The sequence below is a fragment of the Leptodactylus fuscus genome, chromosome 11 (genome assembly GCF_031893055.1).
Source record: "Leptodactylus fuscus isolate aLepFus1 chromosome 11, aLepFus1.hap2, whole genome shotgun sequence".
In the NCBI taxonomy this organism is placed as follows: Eukaryota; Metazoa; Chordata; class Amphibia; order Anura; family Leptodactylidae; genus Leptodactylus; species Leptodactylus fuscus.
Window position 1 is genome coordinate 69,584,840 of NC_134275.1, and position 18,908 is coordinate 69,603,747.

Sequence of the window (18,908 nt, forward strand, 5' to 3'; positions counted from 1 at the left end):
GATTATATGCTCCACAGTGGCATCCACACACAGTATTGTGTGCTTATAAATAGGCCCCCCCCCAGTATTATATGCTCTTTAGTACACCCCCCAGTATTATAAGCCACCCCAGTATTATAAGCCCCCCCAGTATTATACACTCCCCCCAGTATTATAAGCCCCCTCAGTATTATACACTCCCCCCAGTATTATACACTCCCCCCAGTATTATACACCCCACCCAGTATTATAAGCCCCCCCAGTATTATACACCCCACCAAGTATTATAAGCACTCCCCCCAACATCATATACACAGTGAGCCACTCTCATACTCACCCCTGAAGAGCCGCCGGCATCCACCTTCTTGTCACTGGCGGCGCTGATGACGTCATCGCGCCCGCGTCGGGGCAGAGGTCAAACTCTGCAGCCAGTGTAGGCCGCGGTTGCGCGATCCGCGGCCTACCCTGACAGCTTTCAGCTGTATGTGCATTTGCACATACAACTGAAGGCAGTGATCGCTCATCAACGGGGAATCCTGTACCGGATTCCCTGTTGGTGAGCGATCCGGGCGACCGCACGCGTGCCAGCATGGAGGGCTCTGCGTGCCCTCTCTGGCACGCGTGCCATAGGTTCGCCATCACTGTTATAGACAGAACCACCATAATATGTATTGGCTATGCTTCCACTTTTTATTTGTGAGTGTAGGATCCACAATCCATCATCCCTATGATATATAGTATACCCAGCCCAGCATTTTATACCATAAAATATACTCCGTACAGTATCTTCCTTAGTACGTAGGTGTAGATAAATATATGCTTGCAGCAAATGAAATGTCAGATTTGAGGAGCTGTGATAAAAATTGAAAAGGCAGATTAAAGTAATATTGATAAAATTCTGTGTCTAGGAAGTCAAACACAGGGGCTTATATATAGATCTGTGATTTGTACACAATTTCCAGTCTCCTCTTTGTTCTGTAAATATTCAGAGATTCTTCAGTACCCAACATGATGTCTGAGACAACACATGAGGATCGATACTGTCATCATAAGGCAGAAACACTGAGATCTTCCTTAAGGGATTTGTTATGCAGGTACAGAAAGAGATACGGTTATATATAACTATAAACCATTCTAAATCAATACACAATACAGCAAAAAAAAAAAGTCATTCACTTGCACTTCTGCCCCTATGACAATGAAGACAGTAGTGACGGTGGAACAACCAGATCACTATAGATCTCATTCAGGTTTATTGTGCTCCATTCTTGAGATGTTCATTTACATTCCCCATTTTATTTTACTACTGATGTGTAATATGCTATGTATTAAAACCAACATAAATTAATCTGGCATTGATTATAATATAACTTATTGAAGTTTTACATCTACTATGGCTTATTATGGTTGGCTTACCATAGAAAACCTGGAGTTGTGCAGTGAAAGAAGTATTGTACCATGAGACCACAAACTGCACAGTGTAACTTACATATTATGTTACATGTATACTTTTAGCCTCTTCTCTCGTTGCATACCACATAGACATATGCACATGGTTGCAGTCTTTGCAAAGGAAGAAGAACCCTGATAAACTTTATCCTGACACTCAAGTCTATCATTCTCTTGGCTTCTACCTGGACTGTTACCCCAGAATTCAACAGGAATGGCCAATGCAAGCGATCCAGATCTCCAAGCGCAACATCCATATGGACACCCACTGGAGCCAGGACTTCTTATTTAATATAGCAGGATTAGAATAGAGGCGTATACTCAGCAGTATGAAAGTATTATCTCAAAGTTATTGTCAGGTGTCCTCCAGATCACCATTCCATTCTTTCATTCTACACAATCCAATGGCATCGAGCAAGAGTCTCCAACGACCTAAAGGTAGACATTGGGCCAACCTGTGTACAACCAGAGCTAAATATCATATTGCATAGTGTACCATCATGATCATTAACATGATCTAAGCCAAACGGTTGATTCATGGTTGTACTGTATACATCAATTTTTTTTTTTTATTATGCAAACTTAAAGGGGTTGTCGAGGATTTTGTTTATGGCCTATCCTTCTGATAGCCATCAGACACCTCTCACATGGATCAGCTGTTCAGGATCCAGTACTATACAGTTTACGGAACTCGAAGTTGTACACTGCAGAGTAGCTGAACAGCATTACCGCAACTCCGTTCCATGAGCTGTATTAATATTGCTTAGCCACTTTACAGTGTACAGAGCCATCTACTTCTGTCTATGAGCACTATATAGTACAGGGATCCAAGGCAAACCCAACCAGCTGTTCCATGCAGGAGCTGGCTATTGACCCCCCCACTAATCACATATTTATGGTCTATCCTACAAAAACGTCATTAAAATAATTCAAGTTGACCCCTTTAAATTTGCTTATGGATGACTAAAAATGTATTAGAACATAATAATAGCTTTAGAACATAAATGTTATAGTTTGTATAATAAAGTTTTATAATTTTCAAATTTATTTTCTGTAACTTGATTCTAAGGATCTCCGCTTGCTGTGAGTTCATACAAGCCTTGGGTGTTTACTTTCAAGGGACGAAAATGTTCTTATCCTGTAATAGATGACTTGGATTTTTACAATGGGTTGTTACTTGGTTGGGAGTATATGATGCATTCAGACACTGGTTCTCATCTCCCACATATGACATGTCCATTTTTTTGCTGTCTGCCTTTTAACAAGCCAAGCACCTACGTGATCATCACACGACCTTGGACAGGCTTTTATCACCTGAGAGTAAATGCCCAACAATGTTATACCAAATATTGTTTTTTCCCCAAAGCTAGTCATCTTCTGAGATATCTGGAAAAATCAGGATAGATATACAATATACTTGAAAATAATAAAACTTATACAAAAAATAACACGTGCAGTGAAACATAAAGGTCCTCTAACCAGTTTGGGCAACTCAATATCTCAACTCAGTACATTCTACTGTCAACAAAGAGATATGTCCTACTGTGAGTGTTTCCACGGGAAAAAGAAAAATCATGTCTACCTAAAAGTACACATCATTACACAACATAAAATCCCAATCCCTCTTTAGATAGCTAAAAGTGTATTTGATAAAGTACAGTGAAAGATGTGACCTCCTCCGCCTTCTCCCCTCTCACAGCATGAGTCTCAGACAGTGAAGAAATTGCACTGCCGCTTCTCCCCTCTCCCCCTCTAGCCAGTCTACCATTCACAATATTACAATCTTATACACATTATAATATGCAGAGGCTTTATATACACATACAGATCTGACCGTATATGACTTCATGTGATCGAATTCCAAAACCAGTGGTTTTGCACTGTATCTTTTGATTATTGGAAACGGATGCACTTTTTGGATGGGTCACAGTATGGTGACCCATATAAAATAATAGGATCCTTCAACTGATTCATCATTTTCAGTTGTTTCAACAAAAACACACAGTCCTGTAAAAAACCTCTATTGTAGATATGCCCTTAACACACCTACCGTGCAGATTCCTCTAAATTCATAGAAAAGCAGTAAAGATTTGCACATTCCATACCTCTGTTATATAATGAACTTTACTATCTCTTAACTCCCAGATTTTCTTACAAGAGAACATAATTAGATATATATTCATTTTGGGAAGTGAACTGAACTGCTGGTTATGGTCAAAGAAAATTGAGCTTTTAAATGTGATAATGGTTTTTTGAAATCCCTTTGAGGTTTCCAGCAGCGTCTGAAAATCCCGGTCAGTATCTTGGTTTAAGAATGGAAATGAAAGTGCTGAGTCTCCTGGACTATGCCATTGTGGGCTTTCGTCTGTAACAATGCAGCAAGATAAGAGGCTAAAAAGTGCAAACTTCCAGCCGGCTCGCTACTATGCCGTCCCTTCAGCACTGGATGTCTATGGAAGAAAGACGTCCGTTTCTGCTCTTCCCTAAGCTTGAAATTAAAGTAAAAGCTTACCGTAATTAAATACTCCACCTGAATAGCCGCATTAGGAACCGATTTGCCATCAGCATATTCGTCCTAATATCTCCAGGTTTTAACGTCACAATTTCCAGACCATACCCCTTGGCTTCTTTAACTTTGGATATATAGTACAGGTATAAAAACACAATATATTTTCCTAAAACATATGGATGGACCAAGAGATCTGGTCATCGTGAAAAGTCTACAGCCAAGAGGGAAACCAGATTCTTTTCTTCTCTACCAATAAGGAGGGGTCCAACAGAGCTTTCAATAAATCAAATTATATAATAGGTGATCTCAATAAACTCTGTCAATATCAGTGCTTAAAAGACAGAAATCTTAGGTTAGGTTCACAATGATTTATTTGCAAAATATTCTTTGAAAAAATTTGACAACGTTCTTTGACTCCTCTTAGGTATCTCGGCATAGTGGTCCCCCCTGATCTGTCTGATCTCTTTAGAGTTAACTGCTCGCCCCTGCTCTTAAGTATTAAGAAGCTAGTAGACAAATAAGATATCCACCCTCCTCTCTTGGATGGAGCGGATTAATTTGCTGAAAACTTACATTATGCCTAAGCTTCTCTATACGATGAACATGGTCCCAATATTGCTGCCAGCTTAGTTTTTTTTTCTCAGAAATTAGATTCCTTTTCTCCTCCTATGTCTGTAAATGTAAAGGGCACGATTGGCGCATTGCTTCTTGGTGGGTATGGGGGTATGGGGCTTCCCGATGTATGTGCTTACTACAACACCATCCAATTGTCTCACTGGTTGGAGCTGGTCAGCCCCACAAGGAACCCAGCGGTCTCCCGATTTTTGGAAGTAGTGCATGGTCTCAGCATTCTTAAAGACCTCTGGCTCAGTAGCAAAATAGCGAGGCCTAGCAAAAGCCCATTAATTTATTGGTGGTCCGGCACAGACTTGGACGCAATCTTATCTTTCAGTAGAGATTTGAATGCAAGCTGTGTCAAGATAAGTTTGGATGCTTCTTTTTTCTCAGCATTGATCATGGTCTTTCTTTGAAAGCAATGGCATGGTATACATAACAGAAGAAGTCACAGTACAGGTAAAATGAAATCACCAAAAATAATAAAAAAAATAAAAATAGTAAATAAAGAAGTGCCCCCTTCCATCAGTAGTCAGACAATGGAACCCTATATGTAAAGTAAGATGGTTCCCTTAGTTATTGAATACCATAGAAACTGCTATCCATGCTACAATAGTACGGTAGTAGGGTTGAGCCGATCTTGACTTTTCAGGATCGATTTTAAAATCCAATTTCCGATCATTTTTCATTCGAACCCGATCTCGATCCCAATTCCGATCCCAATGCAAGTCAATGGGATTTTTTTAATAATCGGAGATCGGATTTTAAAAGCAATCCTATTCACTATACAGCATGGAATCTAACAATTGTTAGTGATTCACTACACAGCGTGGATTCTAAGTAGCCAGAGGATTTTTTTTTTAATCCTCTGGCTACTTAGTCCCCCCTGGTGTCCACTTACCTGCAGAGATGGCTGGTCCGGTGTTCTTCTCGCTTCCACTCCACGCTGCAGTCTTCTTTGCCTCGCTGCTCCCTGTCCAGGTTAGGAGAGTGTTGGCGGGTTAGGAGAGTGTGGGCGGGTACTGGGAGAGGAGATGTCACATCTCCCCGCCCTGTACCCGCCCACACTCTCCTAAGCCACAAGCCCCGCCTTCCTAGCACTTTAAACACTAACCTGGGAGGTGGGGCAGTGAGGCAAAGAAGACTGCAGCGTGGAGCGGCAGCGAGAAGAACACCAGAGCAGCCATCTCTGGAGGTAAGTAGCGACAAGACATGTTAGTTTAGTCTCCCTTTAGAATGAATGGAGGCAGCTGGCGCGCAGGGGGTTAAGGCTGTTTGCCGGCTGCTTCCATTCATTCCTATGGAACCACAGCGGAACCTTCACACTGAGTATACACTATATACTCAGTGCGAAGGCTAAGAGGAAATAGTGGGGAAATAATCCTCAATCTCAATTCCACCTAAATAGATCGTGTTCGGAATTCCGATCTTTTCCGAACACGATCGCTCAACCCTATACGGTAGTTATTCCCATGTTTAATAGGAAGTGATTGTGAGCAGTATCGGGGAGAAGCTTCTCTTAGGGAGAAAACTGGGGCATCAATTAATCTTTAGGTTTTGTCGACTGTGAAAAGCCCACTCTGTACAAAAGTATGCAAAACATTTTTGGACATTTGATGTGGATGAATTTGTGTATCACAAGTAGAATGTAAAAAAATATGTTTATGAAGGAAGGAGAGCAAATCAAATTTATAAAAAATGAATTGAATTTTCAGTTTGTGTATTCTAAAATTTATGACTAGAGATTCACAAATTGATCCATCACTAATGAAATTTCTGAAAAATTCCAGATTACGGTGAATATGAAACTTTTGGGTTAAATTTCTCAAAATGGCAGCTGGATATCCAACTATTAATTCTTGGTCAATGGCCTACATTCATGACCTTGGCTAGTTTAGATGAGGAGATCTCGGTTTACAGCTATCATTGGCTGGTTTCAGTCATGTGGTTTAGGTTACTCAGTCATTGAAAGTAGGTCAGTGACCAAGAAATACAAGTTAGATAGGCAACCTCCATTTTGAGGGTAAAGAAACCAATTTTTAAGTCACTTTCAGATCGGATGGACTATTCAAGTGAGCAAATTTCAGGAAATCTATATATCTGTTTATGACTCCTTAATATCAAATCAAATAGGCTTTATTGGCATGTCTGAATGGATATTTGGCATTGCCAAAGCTAGTAAAGTGTGGGGGAGGGGGGAGTTGGAGTCGAGGGGGAGAGTATGGGGGGGTGGGGGTTGTGGTTTGGGGTATAACAGTCCGTGGAGTCTCCTCTTCCTCTTGTTTGGTGACAGCTGAGCAATAAAGAAGTGATCAGTCTTTATTTATCTTTTAACATATATTGCCCAGGGATACACAGAATTAGACCGTATCCTATATCTATCTATCTATCTATCTATCTATCTATCTATCTATCTATCTATCTATCTATCTATCATATATACCCTATACATATAGTCCATATAAATCAGGCATCAATTGCCACACTGGTGATGTACAGCTCAAGGATATTCCAGTATGTTCTCAATCCATATTATAATAATACATATAAAACAACTGCTACATTTATTCCAGTAACCAATGTCCTATATTGAGTAATATAAACTTCTGTACATTATACCATTCAAAGCATATTAGATAACAGTTTTACAATATTTCTGCTAATAAATTAAATGTAAAAAAAAAAGATACAAATGACTCCACTTGGAATTACAATAATAAAAAGTGTTGTTTAATTTCACACAATTATATCCACTTGCCCAAGAGCTGAAATATTCTAAAATTGCATCTTACAGAGTTGATGCAGTGTTTCCCGGCTAATTTATTCCCAAGCTAATATGTGTATTAATGCTCTAAAACATTTCTCATTAGCACATGGAAATGTTTTAACTTGGGTTATTTGATTAATATAATTTAAGCGCCAGCCCAGTGCCGTAGCATATGTGATGTGCCGGCTGCGTCTACTGAGAACGCCGCTCACGTTACATTTATCAATATTCTCAGATGTGGAATTTACATTTAACCACAAATATACACTGACTTTAATTCCTAAACTGTGTCAAGTTTGTACATGAATGATTTGTGTTACCAGATGTTACGCTGGGTTCATCCATGGAAGAGAACGCCTTAATATGTAGATATTATTTCCTAGAAGCATTGCTTGTAAGGGAGAACATAATGCCTTATGGACACACCATATGGAAACACATGGCATGCCTACGGGTCTGTAAAATGTACACATGGGGACTGTGTGCTATGGTACAGGTGCCTGTAGACTTAGAGGTGCATATATAAAAGTAGGGGGTCATAGCTCCCTTAGGCTATACTAAATTAAAAAAACAATCTAGAAGTGATCTTAAAGAGGTTGGATGGCTTCGAAATTTTGGCAAAGGGCTCAATGTTGAGAGGGACCAGTCTGACACATGAGGACTGCTGCTCAGTACAATAGCAGTGACACTAAAGGGGTAGTCTGATGGTGACTTTTTTTTTTTTTTTACAAAAAAAAAAATCAAAATAAAGGAAGCAAAATTCTTCTCATTGGCCCCCTCTAGTCTATAATTCCTTGCCCTTACAACAACGAAAATGCAGAAAAAGGAGTTCAGAGTAGTGACTGATGTAACACCATGATATAATAAAAAAAAAACACTATTGTTCCTCTCAACACACAGAAAGTGAAGCTCAGCCAATCACTAGCTAAGGTGGGTCACAGTAGTAGTTAGTAGAGATTAGAGATGAGCGAACAGTGTTCTATCGAACACATGTTCGATCGGATATCAGGGTGTTCGCCATGTTCGAATCGAATCGAACACCGCGTGGTAAAGTGCGCCAAAATTCGATTCCCCTCCCACCTTCCCTGGCGCCTTTTTTGCACCAATAACAGCGCAGGGGAGGTGGGACAGGAACTACGACACTGGGGGCATTGAAAAAAATTGGAAAAAGTCATTGGCTGCCGAAATCAGGTGACCTCCATTTTAGACGAATAGTGGATTTCAAATCCGGGTCATATGAGAATGTGAACTTTGTGACTATGAGACAGGGATAGCTGTACAGGCAGGGATAGCTAGGGATAACCTTTATTTAGGGGGGAATGTTATTAAAAATAACTTTTTGGGGCTCTATCGGGTGTGTAATTGTGATTTTTGTGAGATAAACTTTTTCCCATAGGGATGCATTGGCCAGCGCTGATTGGCCGAATTCCGTACTCTGGCCAATCAGTGCTGGCCAATGCATTCTATTAGCTTGATGAAGCAGAGTGTGCACAAGGGTTCAAGCGCACCCTCGGCTCTGATGTAGCAGAGCTGAGGCTGCACAAGGGTTCAAGCGCACCCTCGGCTCTGATGTAGGAGAGCCGAGGGTGCACTTGAACCCTTGTGCACCCTCGGCTCTGCTACATCAGAGCCGAGGGTGCGCTTGAACCCTTGTGCACACTCTGCTTCATCAAGCTAATAGAATGCATTGGCCAGCGCTGATTGGCCAGAGTACGGAATTCGGCCAATCAGCGCTGGCTCTGCTGGAGGAGGCGGAGTCTAAGATCGCTCCACACCAGTCTCCATTCAGGTCCGACCTTAGACTCCGCCTCCTCCAGCAGAGCCAGCGCTGATTGGTCGAATTCCGTACTCTGGCCAATCAGCACTGGCTAATGCATTGTATTGGCGTGATGAAGCAGTGCTGAATGTGTGTGCTTAACACACACAATTCAGCTCTACTTCATCGGGCTAATAGAATGCATTGGCCAATCAGCGCTGGCCAATGCATTCTATTAGCGTGAACTGAGTTTGCACAGGGGTTCTAGTGCACCCTCGGCTCTGCTACATCAGATTGCTACATCTGATGTAGCAGTGCCGAGTGTGCATCAGATGTGTAGTTGAGCAAAACTGACTCAGCACTGCTAAGTCTCTGCATTCGCATAGGAATGCATTGGCCAGCCTTCGGCCAATCAGCGCTGGCTCTGCCGGAGGAGGCGGAGTCTAAGGTCGGACCTGAATGGAGACTGGTGTGGAGCGATCTTAGACTCCGCCTCCTCCAGCAGAGCCAGCGCTGATTGGTCGAGTTCCGTACTCTGGCCAATCAGCACTGGCCAATGCATTTCTATGGGGAAAAGTTAGCTTGCGAAAATCGCAAACTGACAGGGATTTCCATGAAATAAAGTGACTTTTATGCCCCCAGACATGCTTCCCCTGCTGTCCCAGTGTCATTCCAGGGTGTTGGTATCATTTCCTGGGGTGTCATAGTGGACTTGGTGACCCTCCAGACACGAATTTGGGTTTCCCCCTTAACGAGTTTATGTTCCCCATAGACTATAATGGGGTTCGAAACCCATTCGAACACTCGAACAGTGAGCGGCTGTTCGAATCGAATTTCGAACCTCAAACATTTTAGTGTTCGCTCATCTCTAGTAGAGATGAGCGAGTAGTACTCGATCAAGTAGGTATTCGATCGAATACTACGGTATTCAAAATACTCATACTCTATCGAGTACTACTCGCTATTCAAATGGAAAAATTCGATGCAGAACCAGCATTGATTGGCTGAATGCTATACATTCTTCCGGCTCTGAATTCACTCTGCCAGGCATTGGGCCTGGGCAGAGCAGACTGCGCATGCATGCGCTACAAGAAAATGGCCGCTTTGACTGTAAGCGATGCCTGGCAGAGTGAATTCAGAGCCGGAAGATGCCACAGGGACGCTGCACGGAGAAGACTTCTCGGAGAATCCAGCCCGACCCTCACTAGTGGACTTGGTAAGTTCAATTTGATCGAATGTTGCCTACCCCTGAAACGAGCATTTTCCCCCCATAGACTATAATGGGGTTCCATATTCGATTCGAGTAGTTGAATATTGAGGGGCTACTCGAAACAAATATCGAATCTCGAACATTTTACTGTTCACTCATCTCTAGTTAGTAGTTGTCTAATGGTCACTTCCTGTTTACAAGGCGGGACCAGGAAGTAGTGATCAGTACTAGAGCAGGAGTGTCATGGGGTCATTTTTTTTTACCATTCTTCTCAAATACCGATTCACCTTTGAATATTGAAAATGTAATAGATGGGGACATTGGTTGATTTTATTTATTATGCGGAGAAAAAATAAAGTCTTTTTATCATGTAGACAACACATATCTCCTTCTTTACCTCTCATCGTGGCTCAATAGATCCCTAGTGGAGTCATGTGAAATTACCGGCTTTGCAGAAAACAGATCTGATTTTATGATACTCCGTTGAGAGTTGTTTATTCTATGTTTTTACAGGTGGCCACTTAGTGGCGGTGTTGTGATCTGCAGCTTGTTAGCATGTTGTGATAATATAGTTACTCTGTATCATGAACTGTAGACCTTAAAATTGTGAAAAATTAAAAAGGTAAGTGGATTTGTAATGTGTTATAGGGAATCATTTTATTCTGCTCTTTTTTACTCTTAAAAAAAAGCTGAAATTCTGTTACCACCATGTTCCTTTCCCTTCGCAGCAGGCTTTGTTACCTCTCCGGAACAGAAGACGTGCACTTCTTACAGCCCATGACAGGATTAGTTCCTTTTTTTTCATTAAGAAAACTAAATATATATCACTGCTAGAGCCACACACATTAACTGTCTGGACTAAATCAATGCAGCCATTTTTTTGTCAATTTCTGGATATCTTTAATGGAGAATTAGAGCGTCTGTCCTTCTAGGCTGAGAGCTACTAAGCTGATCAATAGACACAGTAATAGCTGCATGATTTCAAACACATATAACAAAGCTTAGCGTTTGCTGAATATTACAGCCATCAAATATATCTGAGCAGGAATGTGAAATGGAAGTTCTCTGCGATTCTGGACTTAAGTGGTGATGACAAAAGTAAAATTGATTTGTTTCCCCAGATCAGAGTTGTCTTTGTGAAACGCGTGGTAACTACTGTTTAGTACATTATGGGAAACAAGTACCGTTCCAGAAGACTCGAGAAAATATCAATAAATGTCTTCAGAAATCCGATGTAACAGAAAATTGATTTCATCTTTTTTCCATGATTATTTACATTAATTCATAAAAGCCTCAGACTTAGAATTGCCTTATTACTGTGTTTTATGACTTGCTGCACCGCGCATTTCTTTGTTTCATTACCACTGCATGGATTCTGAAGGCAGAAAAGTGTTACAATGTAACACTATGTAATACAAAGAGACATTGCTCCTGGAACCCTTTGCAAAATATGTATTAGGACCCCCGCCCCTCCCCCGCCTACCCTATTTATTATTATAGTCTTCTAAGATTACATTCGTATTTATGTCAGCAGCCCATTCTAATGGTACCGGAATAGCAGACAGAAAAATAATGGATAAAAATGGGACCCCAGTGACTATAATGGGTTCCATCAGATGTCTATATTTCAACTGATGTTACTGGATAAAAAAGTTGGGCATGCAGCACTTTTTTTCTGACAGATTTGGGCACCCTGCACAAATGTGAGCCTCTCCTTACCTGATACATAGGGCTTAAAGTCACCAAGGTCAACTGCTACCTCCCTCCCTATAGCTATATCTCAGTGTATACACTAACCCAGGAGTAGGGAACGTACGGCTCTCCAGCTGTTACAAAACTACAACTCCCAGCATGCATACTTGCTCTGCTGTCTTTGGAACTCCCATGGAAGTGAATGGAGCATGTTGGGAGTTGTAGTTTCACAGCAGCTGGAGAGCCGAAGGTTCCCTACCCCTGCACTAACCATTCTTATTCCCAATCCTCAGGAGATGGGATAACTGATCGTTGATCCCCGGGATCATGAAAATGGGAGGTTCTCAAATGTCCTGTGTGAATGACTTCATTCTCTTCTTTGGGAATGATGGAGATAGAGTACAGCACTCCATCAATCCCCTCTATATGTATCCCTGATCCTATGAATATGGGATAAGAACTGCTAATATGAAAACCCTATAAAGTAAGATATTTTGTTTATTCCGTAAACCTTGTGTTGTTCTCTCCAGTAGGGAAGTGAACAATATAAGACTAGATCTATCCCTAAAAGGTACAGGGTTATGGCAGTTACAGGTAAAAAAATAAATAAAAAATAAATAAAAAATCTACGATTATTTATGATTCTATATTCTGGCTTAGATATTATGACTGTTTCGCCACCTTATGGTCTTTGCAGCATCTAATAATAAGACTGAACCTGAGCACCGCAATGAAACCAGAATTGTGCAATAAACACATTAAGTACACTGTGGAATAGATCTTTATAAAGGTTTTCAGGCTCAAAATATTAATGATAAAGATGCATCACTAATGTCAGATTAGTGGGGGGGAGGTTTGACAATCCGCAAAAAAACGCAACAAAATCTGCAACAAAAAAAGATGCATTTCTGCAATGCGGGGCCACATGTTGTGGAAACGCAGCTGTTTTTGCTGCAGATATTGTTTCGTCTTTTTTGAGCCAAAGCCAAGAATGGCTACAAAAGAAATGGGGAATATCTAGAAAGCTCTTATAGGTCTACCCTCTGTTCAATTTACTCCTGGCTTTGGTGCAAAAAAACACAGTAAAATCTTCAACAAAAAAGCTGCGTTTCCGCAATGTGGGGCTTTAGCCTAAGGCTATGACCCCACGTTGCGAGAACGCAGCTTTATTTGTTGCAGATTTTTTTGTAGTTTTTGAGCCAAAAGTAGGAGTGGATTGAGCAGATGGTAGTAGTATAAGAACTGTGTATATATTTCCCATTCCTTCTGTAGCCATTCTTAGCTTTGGCTCAAAAAAACGTGACAAAATCTGCAGCAAAAAAGCTGCGTTTGCGCAAAGTGGGGCATCAGCCTAATTAGTACAACTCACCATCTCAAGCAACTCCAGTTCTTTGCATCTTTTAATAGGTGCCTCTCCACTTATTCCGGCAGTTACAATTTTTCCTATAGAAATTCTTTCCTGAGCAATCAGTGTAGATAGTTTTGGTACCTGCTAATAATGGCCTCTAAGGTCAAGTGGGTGGTCTTGGGCACACAAAGGATGTGATAAAAAGCTCCAATCAGAGGCAAAAAATATCACAGAGCTCTGTCTTCCCAGGATCAATGCCACCTACTTGAGAGAACCTAATGAACATATATGAGACAACAAAACTGCCTGCATTGATTGCTCAGAAACGGTGAGGACTAGAGAAAGGAAAACCCCAACAACTTCAAAATCCTTTTTAAAGGCTTTTGTTGTGGTCTGGTAATTTTTGCTACATTTGTATATTCGCTTCCTTTGGGAACTCTTAGTCTAGTGATTAGAGATGAGCGAGTAGTACTCGATCGAGTAGGTATCTGATCGAATACTACAGTATTTGAAATACTCGTACTCGATCGAGTACCACTCGCTGTTTGAATGTAAAAGTTTGATGCAGAACCAGCATTGATTGGCCGAATGCTATACAGTCGGCCAATCAACGCTGGTTCTTCTCCTACCTTTAGAAGTCTTCTCCGTGCAGCTTCCCCATGGCGTCTTCCGGCTCTTCATTTACTCTGCCCAGGCCCGATGCCTGGCAGAGTGAATGAAGAGCCGGAAGACGCTGCGGGGACGCTGCAAAGAGAAGACTGCTCGGAGGATCCAACCCAACCCTCACTCGTGGACTTGGTAAGTATAATTTGATCGAACGTTGCATACCCTTGAAACAAGCATTTTGCCCCCCATAGACTATAATAGGGTTCGATATTCGATTCAAGTAGTCGAATATTGAGGGGCTACTCGAAACGAATATCGAACATTTTACTGTTCGCTCATCTCTTCTAGTGATCAGTCGGGATCCCACCAGTGGATTATCCTGTGTATAACTGGTAAATCAATGTTGCCAATTCATGTCCAAGTACGGACCTCTGCTCAGTATCTAATCTGTAGGTAAACACCTAATCCTATTTTATAAATATATCCTGGAGAGGTTCGTAGTCACGACTAAAATTAGTAACCATTTGACTAGAGCCAATTTTTCAAACCAATGTGACCCTCCATTTACCATTACAGAAGCCATCAAAATGTCTAAACATGCTAAAGCAGACAGCAAAGCTGATGTAGCATGCCGAAAATATTTCAAAACATTGCAAACGTACGTGAATTTACTGTTTCCTGCTAAAAGCTTATTATGAGCTGTACAAATACATCACCATAACTGTGCACATAAACATCCTACAAGGGGCTACAGCCATTCAAAATGCACATTACATCCAGCCAGTCCATCTGACAGTAGCCTTTACTGTTTACTTGATGGGAATAACAAGAAATCACAGTTTTCATAAAACTCTTCAGAAGTTATTTCAAGTGTTACTGCGAAACACATCAGTCTTTGTTGCGCTCTGGAATGCTAATAAATACATGGAGTTTTAAAACAGACCAACACATTATTTACGCCGTATTACTGCAGAAAGAGGAAAATCTGATCTAGGCTGAAAAAGCCGGCTACATTCCTCATAGTTTATTGTGAAGGTAAATATAGTTCTTGAGAATATATTTGCGAACGGGATCTTGTTAAGGTTTAGTGACTGGAGCACTTTGTATTTTCTAATATTTGTAGGTTTCTGAAATAACAAGTTGATGAATTTCTTTTTTCGGCGTTCGGACTATTAATGGTGTTTGCTATAAATATTTGATCTGTGGGGTCGGACTGGAGAAAAGCGTTACCTGTGCTAGGTAAGCACACGGGGTGGAATTTATTAGCCCAACTATGCCAGTTTTCTGCTGCGAGTTTTAAAGGGATTCTACCATTAAAAATCTTTTTTTCTGTGGATAACACGTCGGAATAGCCTTTAGAAAGGCTATTCGTGATGCGATGAGGGCGTCCCCACCGCTGCTTGAGAACAGAATCCTGTGCCGCCTCTGTCTTCTGCTGGATCCTCCCCTTCTTTCTTCGGAGGCTTCACCTCTGTCGGCTCTGACACTAGTAGAGCCGACTGCGCATGCGCGGCCATAGTTCCAAGGCCGCAATTGTGCGCCTTGTTGGCTCTACTAGTGTCTCAGTGTCAGAGCCAACTGCGCAGGTGTCAGAAGAAAGACAAAGAAAGAAGGGGAGGATCCAGCAGAAGATAGAGGCGGCACAGGATCCTGTTCTCGGGCAGCGGTGGGGACGCCCTCATCGCATTTTCAGCGCTGGGGCCCGCCCCCATCGCTGCCAGAGAACTAATTTACATACCAGTAATAACCGGTATTACTAAGGAACGGCGCGGCGGAGATCCCATCTAAAGGTAAGAGATGAATAACCTTTCTAAAGGCTACTCCGACGTGTTAGCCACAGAAAAAAGATTTTTAATGGTAGAATCCCTTTAAAGGAATTTTACACAAGTTCCTGACTGGTATAGACTTTCAAAAATGGCACATGGGCGTGCAACTGATTTATTAAAGGGGTTGCCCGCGATAAAATAATACTTTAAACACTAATCTAATCACTCTACCCGCCTAACTTCTTACTAACTTCGTTTATCAAAAAACGTATATTTACTCATACCCATTTTCTGGAAAAGGAATGTCACCAACACTACCCCTCACCAACCCATCATATTTACCCGTATTCATGTCTAGATCTTCTAGGCACTAAACGTCACTTACAGGGGGACTGGCTCCTCCTCTTGTCGAATGCTGGCTACCCACGTAGGAACTCTGGCTCTATTGCACAGGTGCCAGCAGACATGAAGAGGAGAAAAACAGAAGGAAGTGATCTCCTGTGCCCAAAAGATCCAGACAGGAAGACAGGTAAGTATGATGGGGTGGGGGTGGATAGAGTTAGTTTGGTAGGGCTTGTAGTCCATTGGCTAGCTAGGGAAACAGGGAGGGGGTGTGAGGGAGTTAGAGAGGGAGGGGAGTGCGTGAGAGGGGCATTTGAGTGTAGAACAATGCATCATGGTAGTTGTAGAATAAGACATCAGGAAGCTACCCATGTAAACAAATGCAGAGGATGCGGGAGCTCCCAGGAAATCCAGTAATTACTCAGAACACTGTTAAAAGGTATTTAGGTGCACTTATTAATCCATTAATCGCACTAAAAGAGCAGGGGCTTCTAAATAATTCAGGAGTGCCTTGTGCTAGTTAGGACCTTTATTAAGACTAGTGTATGAAACGCCAGTCTTAATACCGGAACACCTCCCCTAATTCTACCAAGGTACTGCATCACTTGATTATTTTTTTGTGACTTCTTCATCACTAATTCGCTTCAAAGCAATACCAGGTACAACCTGGTATTGTATAAGACTGGCACTGCTTGTGAAATGAGAAGAAGCTATTTTTCTACTCTCATAAAACGCCTTTAAGTAAAGATGAAGAAACTATAATTTTATGTTAGGTCGGCCTGGTTTGGCTTAGGATTTAAAATGCAATAACTTACGCTCTCTGTGCCAGTTTAACTGTCCTGATGCCAATTTGACTATTAACATTGTGTCCTGGCATTCATAACTAAAAAGACTTGGACAATTCTTGGCTATCCATCAACCTGAAAATAGATATTATTAAATTCTGTTTTTATATAACTGAAATGTTAACAATTTAGAATTTATTCCATTATATTCGTATTTGTGCTCTGAATATTTTTTAATTTTTACTTTTATGATTTTTTTTTCTTAGATGCACATATACATAAGAGGAAGGTTGGATAAACCTATGAACTTCAATGGAACCAGGCAACTGTTTTACATATATCTGATTCTCCTTAAACAGATGAAGATACAGGATAAAAAGTATCTTAAGAGGTAGGCCGCCACCAAAGATGTCTGGCAGTACTTTACTCCTCTTTTCCCATTGAGTACACATGAATGCTTGGCCAAACATGCATATGTATGGGAGGATCATGAGAACAGATCGTTTGTCCAACAGCTATCTACTAAGTTCAAATATATACAATAGAATATTGACGTGTATCGGTCAAGTATCAACAATAATCACATCATAAAGCCCAGGAATTGGACACACAATAATAATTTACAAAATCACATTGTAATAAAAATCATAACTTACTTCATTTGTTTGTGGGATACTAAGCTTTGGCAATTTGTTCTTACTGACTGGTACATTGACTTTCCCATCCAATATTGCTCCAAATGGTTGGCTGTTATATCCATCCTCAATTTCTGTTGGTGGCTTCAATTCAGGGGAATCATTTGGTACTTGGTCCTGACCATCCATTGGTCTCACATAAGCAGTAGGCTTTTGCTGAAGCATATTTGTCTTACTGTGAAGTCCTGGAGGAAAGTTTTGAGAGGAAAGGCCATTTCCTGCCAATAAGAGCGATGTCGATGGGAGGGGAGATACGGAGCCATGCACTGAAAATTCTAAATCAATTGGTGACTTAGAATGGCTATTTTCTTTGTAAGAATGTTCTCCACTTAATGTCTTTGAGTGATTATGTCTTCTTGGGTGAGAAGAGGAAGTTGCAGGAGCTGGCTCATCAACACTCACACTTTTATGCTGGTCATTTTGGCAGTTGTATAGGTCTTCATATCTTATCTGTGACAAATCGTGTGAAGAACTGTGTTTGGACCGGCTTGGTTGACTGTTGGCTTGACTAGACTGAGTACAACTGGGATTATGCCCACTAAGGGGCCAGTCTGTTCTTGATTTTCTGGTACCTTCATGCCCAAGAGTAGAAATTGGTCCCAGGCCTGAAGGTGGAGGCATTGTGGAGGAAGAATGGCTACTGTTTTGGTGGCACTGTGCCACCCTATTTCTTTGTTCTGGGAAAAAGTTCTGCTCATTTTTTTCCACTGGTGTTTGAGGAACAGAATTCTTGGGAATTCCTACGAGATGAGACTGGTTGGAGTGATTGGTTAACAAATCTTTCATTTCATCATAGTTTCCCAACGTGTTCTGGAGACGGTTTGCAAGAGCATCTCCTTTATTTGTCTGAAAATACGGAAACACATATGTTATTTTCTGTGTTTCTAAGCTCTTGCATGCCAAAGCTCTTGGTTAGAAAATATCCTGGTTTTAACTAGAACTACAGGTACATGAATGCATGCATGTGTAGGGTCCATAGTAAAACTGCATGGACAGCACATGGATGATATCAGTGGGTCATCCGTGCCCACATGAAACCATTGATTTCCTTCAGTATTCCCAAGCTGCAAAATATACAGGTATAAGATGTGTCCTGATTATTGCCCCAGGCTCACGGCCCTATACACAGTCCTATGATGAGGGACATAGCTATAGGAGATGCAGCAGTAGCAGTTTCTAATGAGCCCTAGACCCTGCATGGCCCGAAAGGTCCCACCATCACATAAAATAAAGTGTTCTCTAAATGACACAAGGTAGGAATTTGGCTCTATTACAGATATTGCACTGAGGTCCAGGAGCTTCAAGTTACTCCTATGCCTGTGATGATACACAAGCATTTGTATGTGGCCAAAGAAAATAATGAACCAAAGTTCTAGCTGTGAAAAACAT

At 41.3% G+C, this 18,908-nt stretch overlaps 1 protein-coding gene across 2 annotated transcripts in view; it reads right to left on the reverse strand.

Moving 5' to 3' along the window:
• AFF2 (ALF transcription elongation factor 2) overlaps nt 1-18,908 on the reverse strand; it is a 446,266-nt gene that overhangs the window by 285,605 nt on the left and 141,753 nt on the right. For both annotated transcript variants that reach the window (XM_075260676.1, XM_075260675.1), the window contains exon 3: nt 17,481-18,365. In XM_075260676.1, coding sequence (XP_075116777.1) covers nt 17,481-18,365 — 885 coding nt within the window. The remainder of the gene's footprint in view (nt 1-17,480; nt 18,366-18,908) is intronic.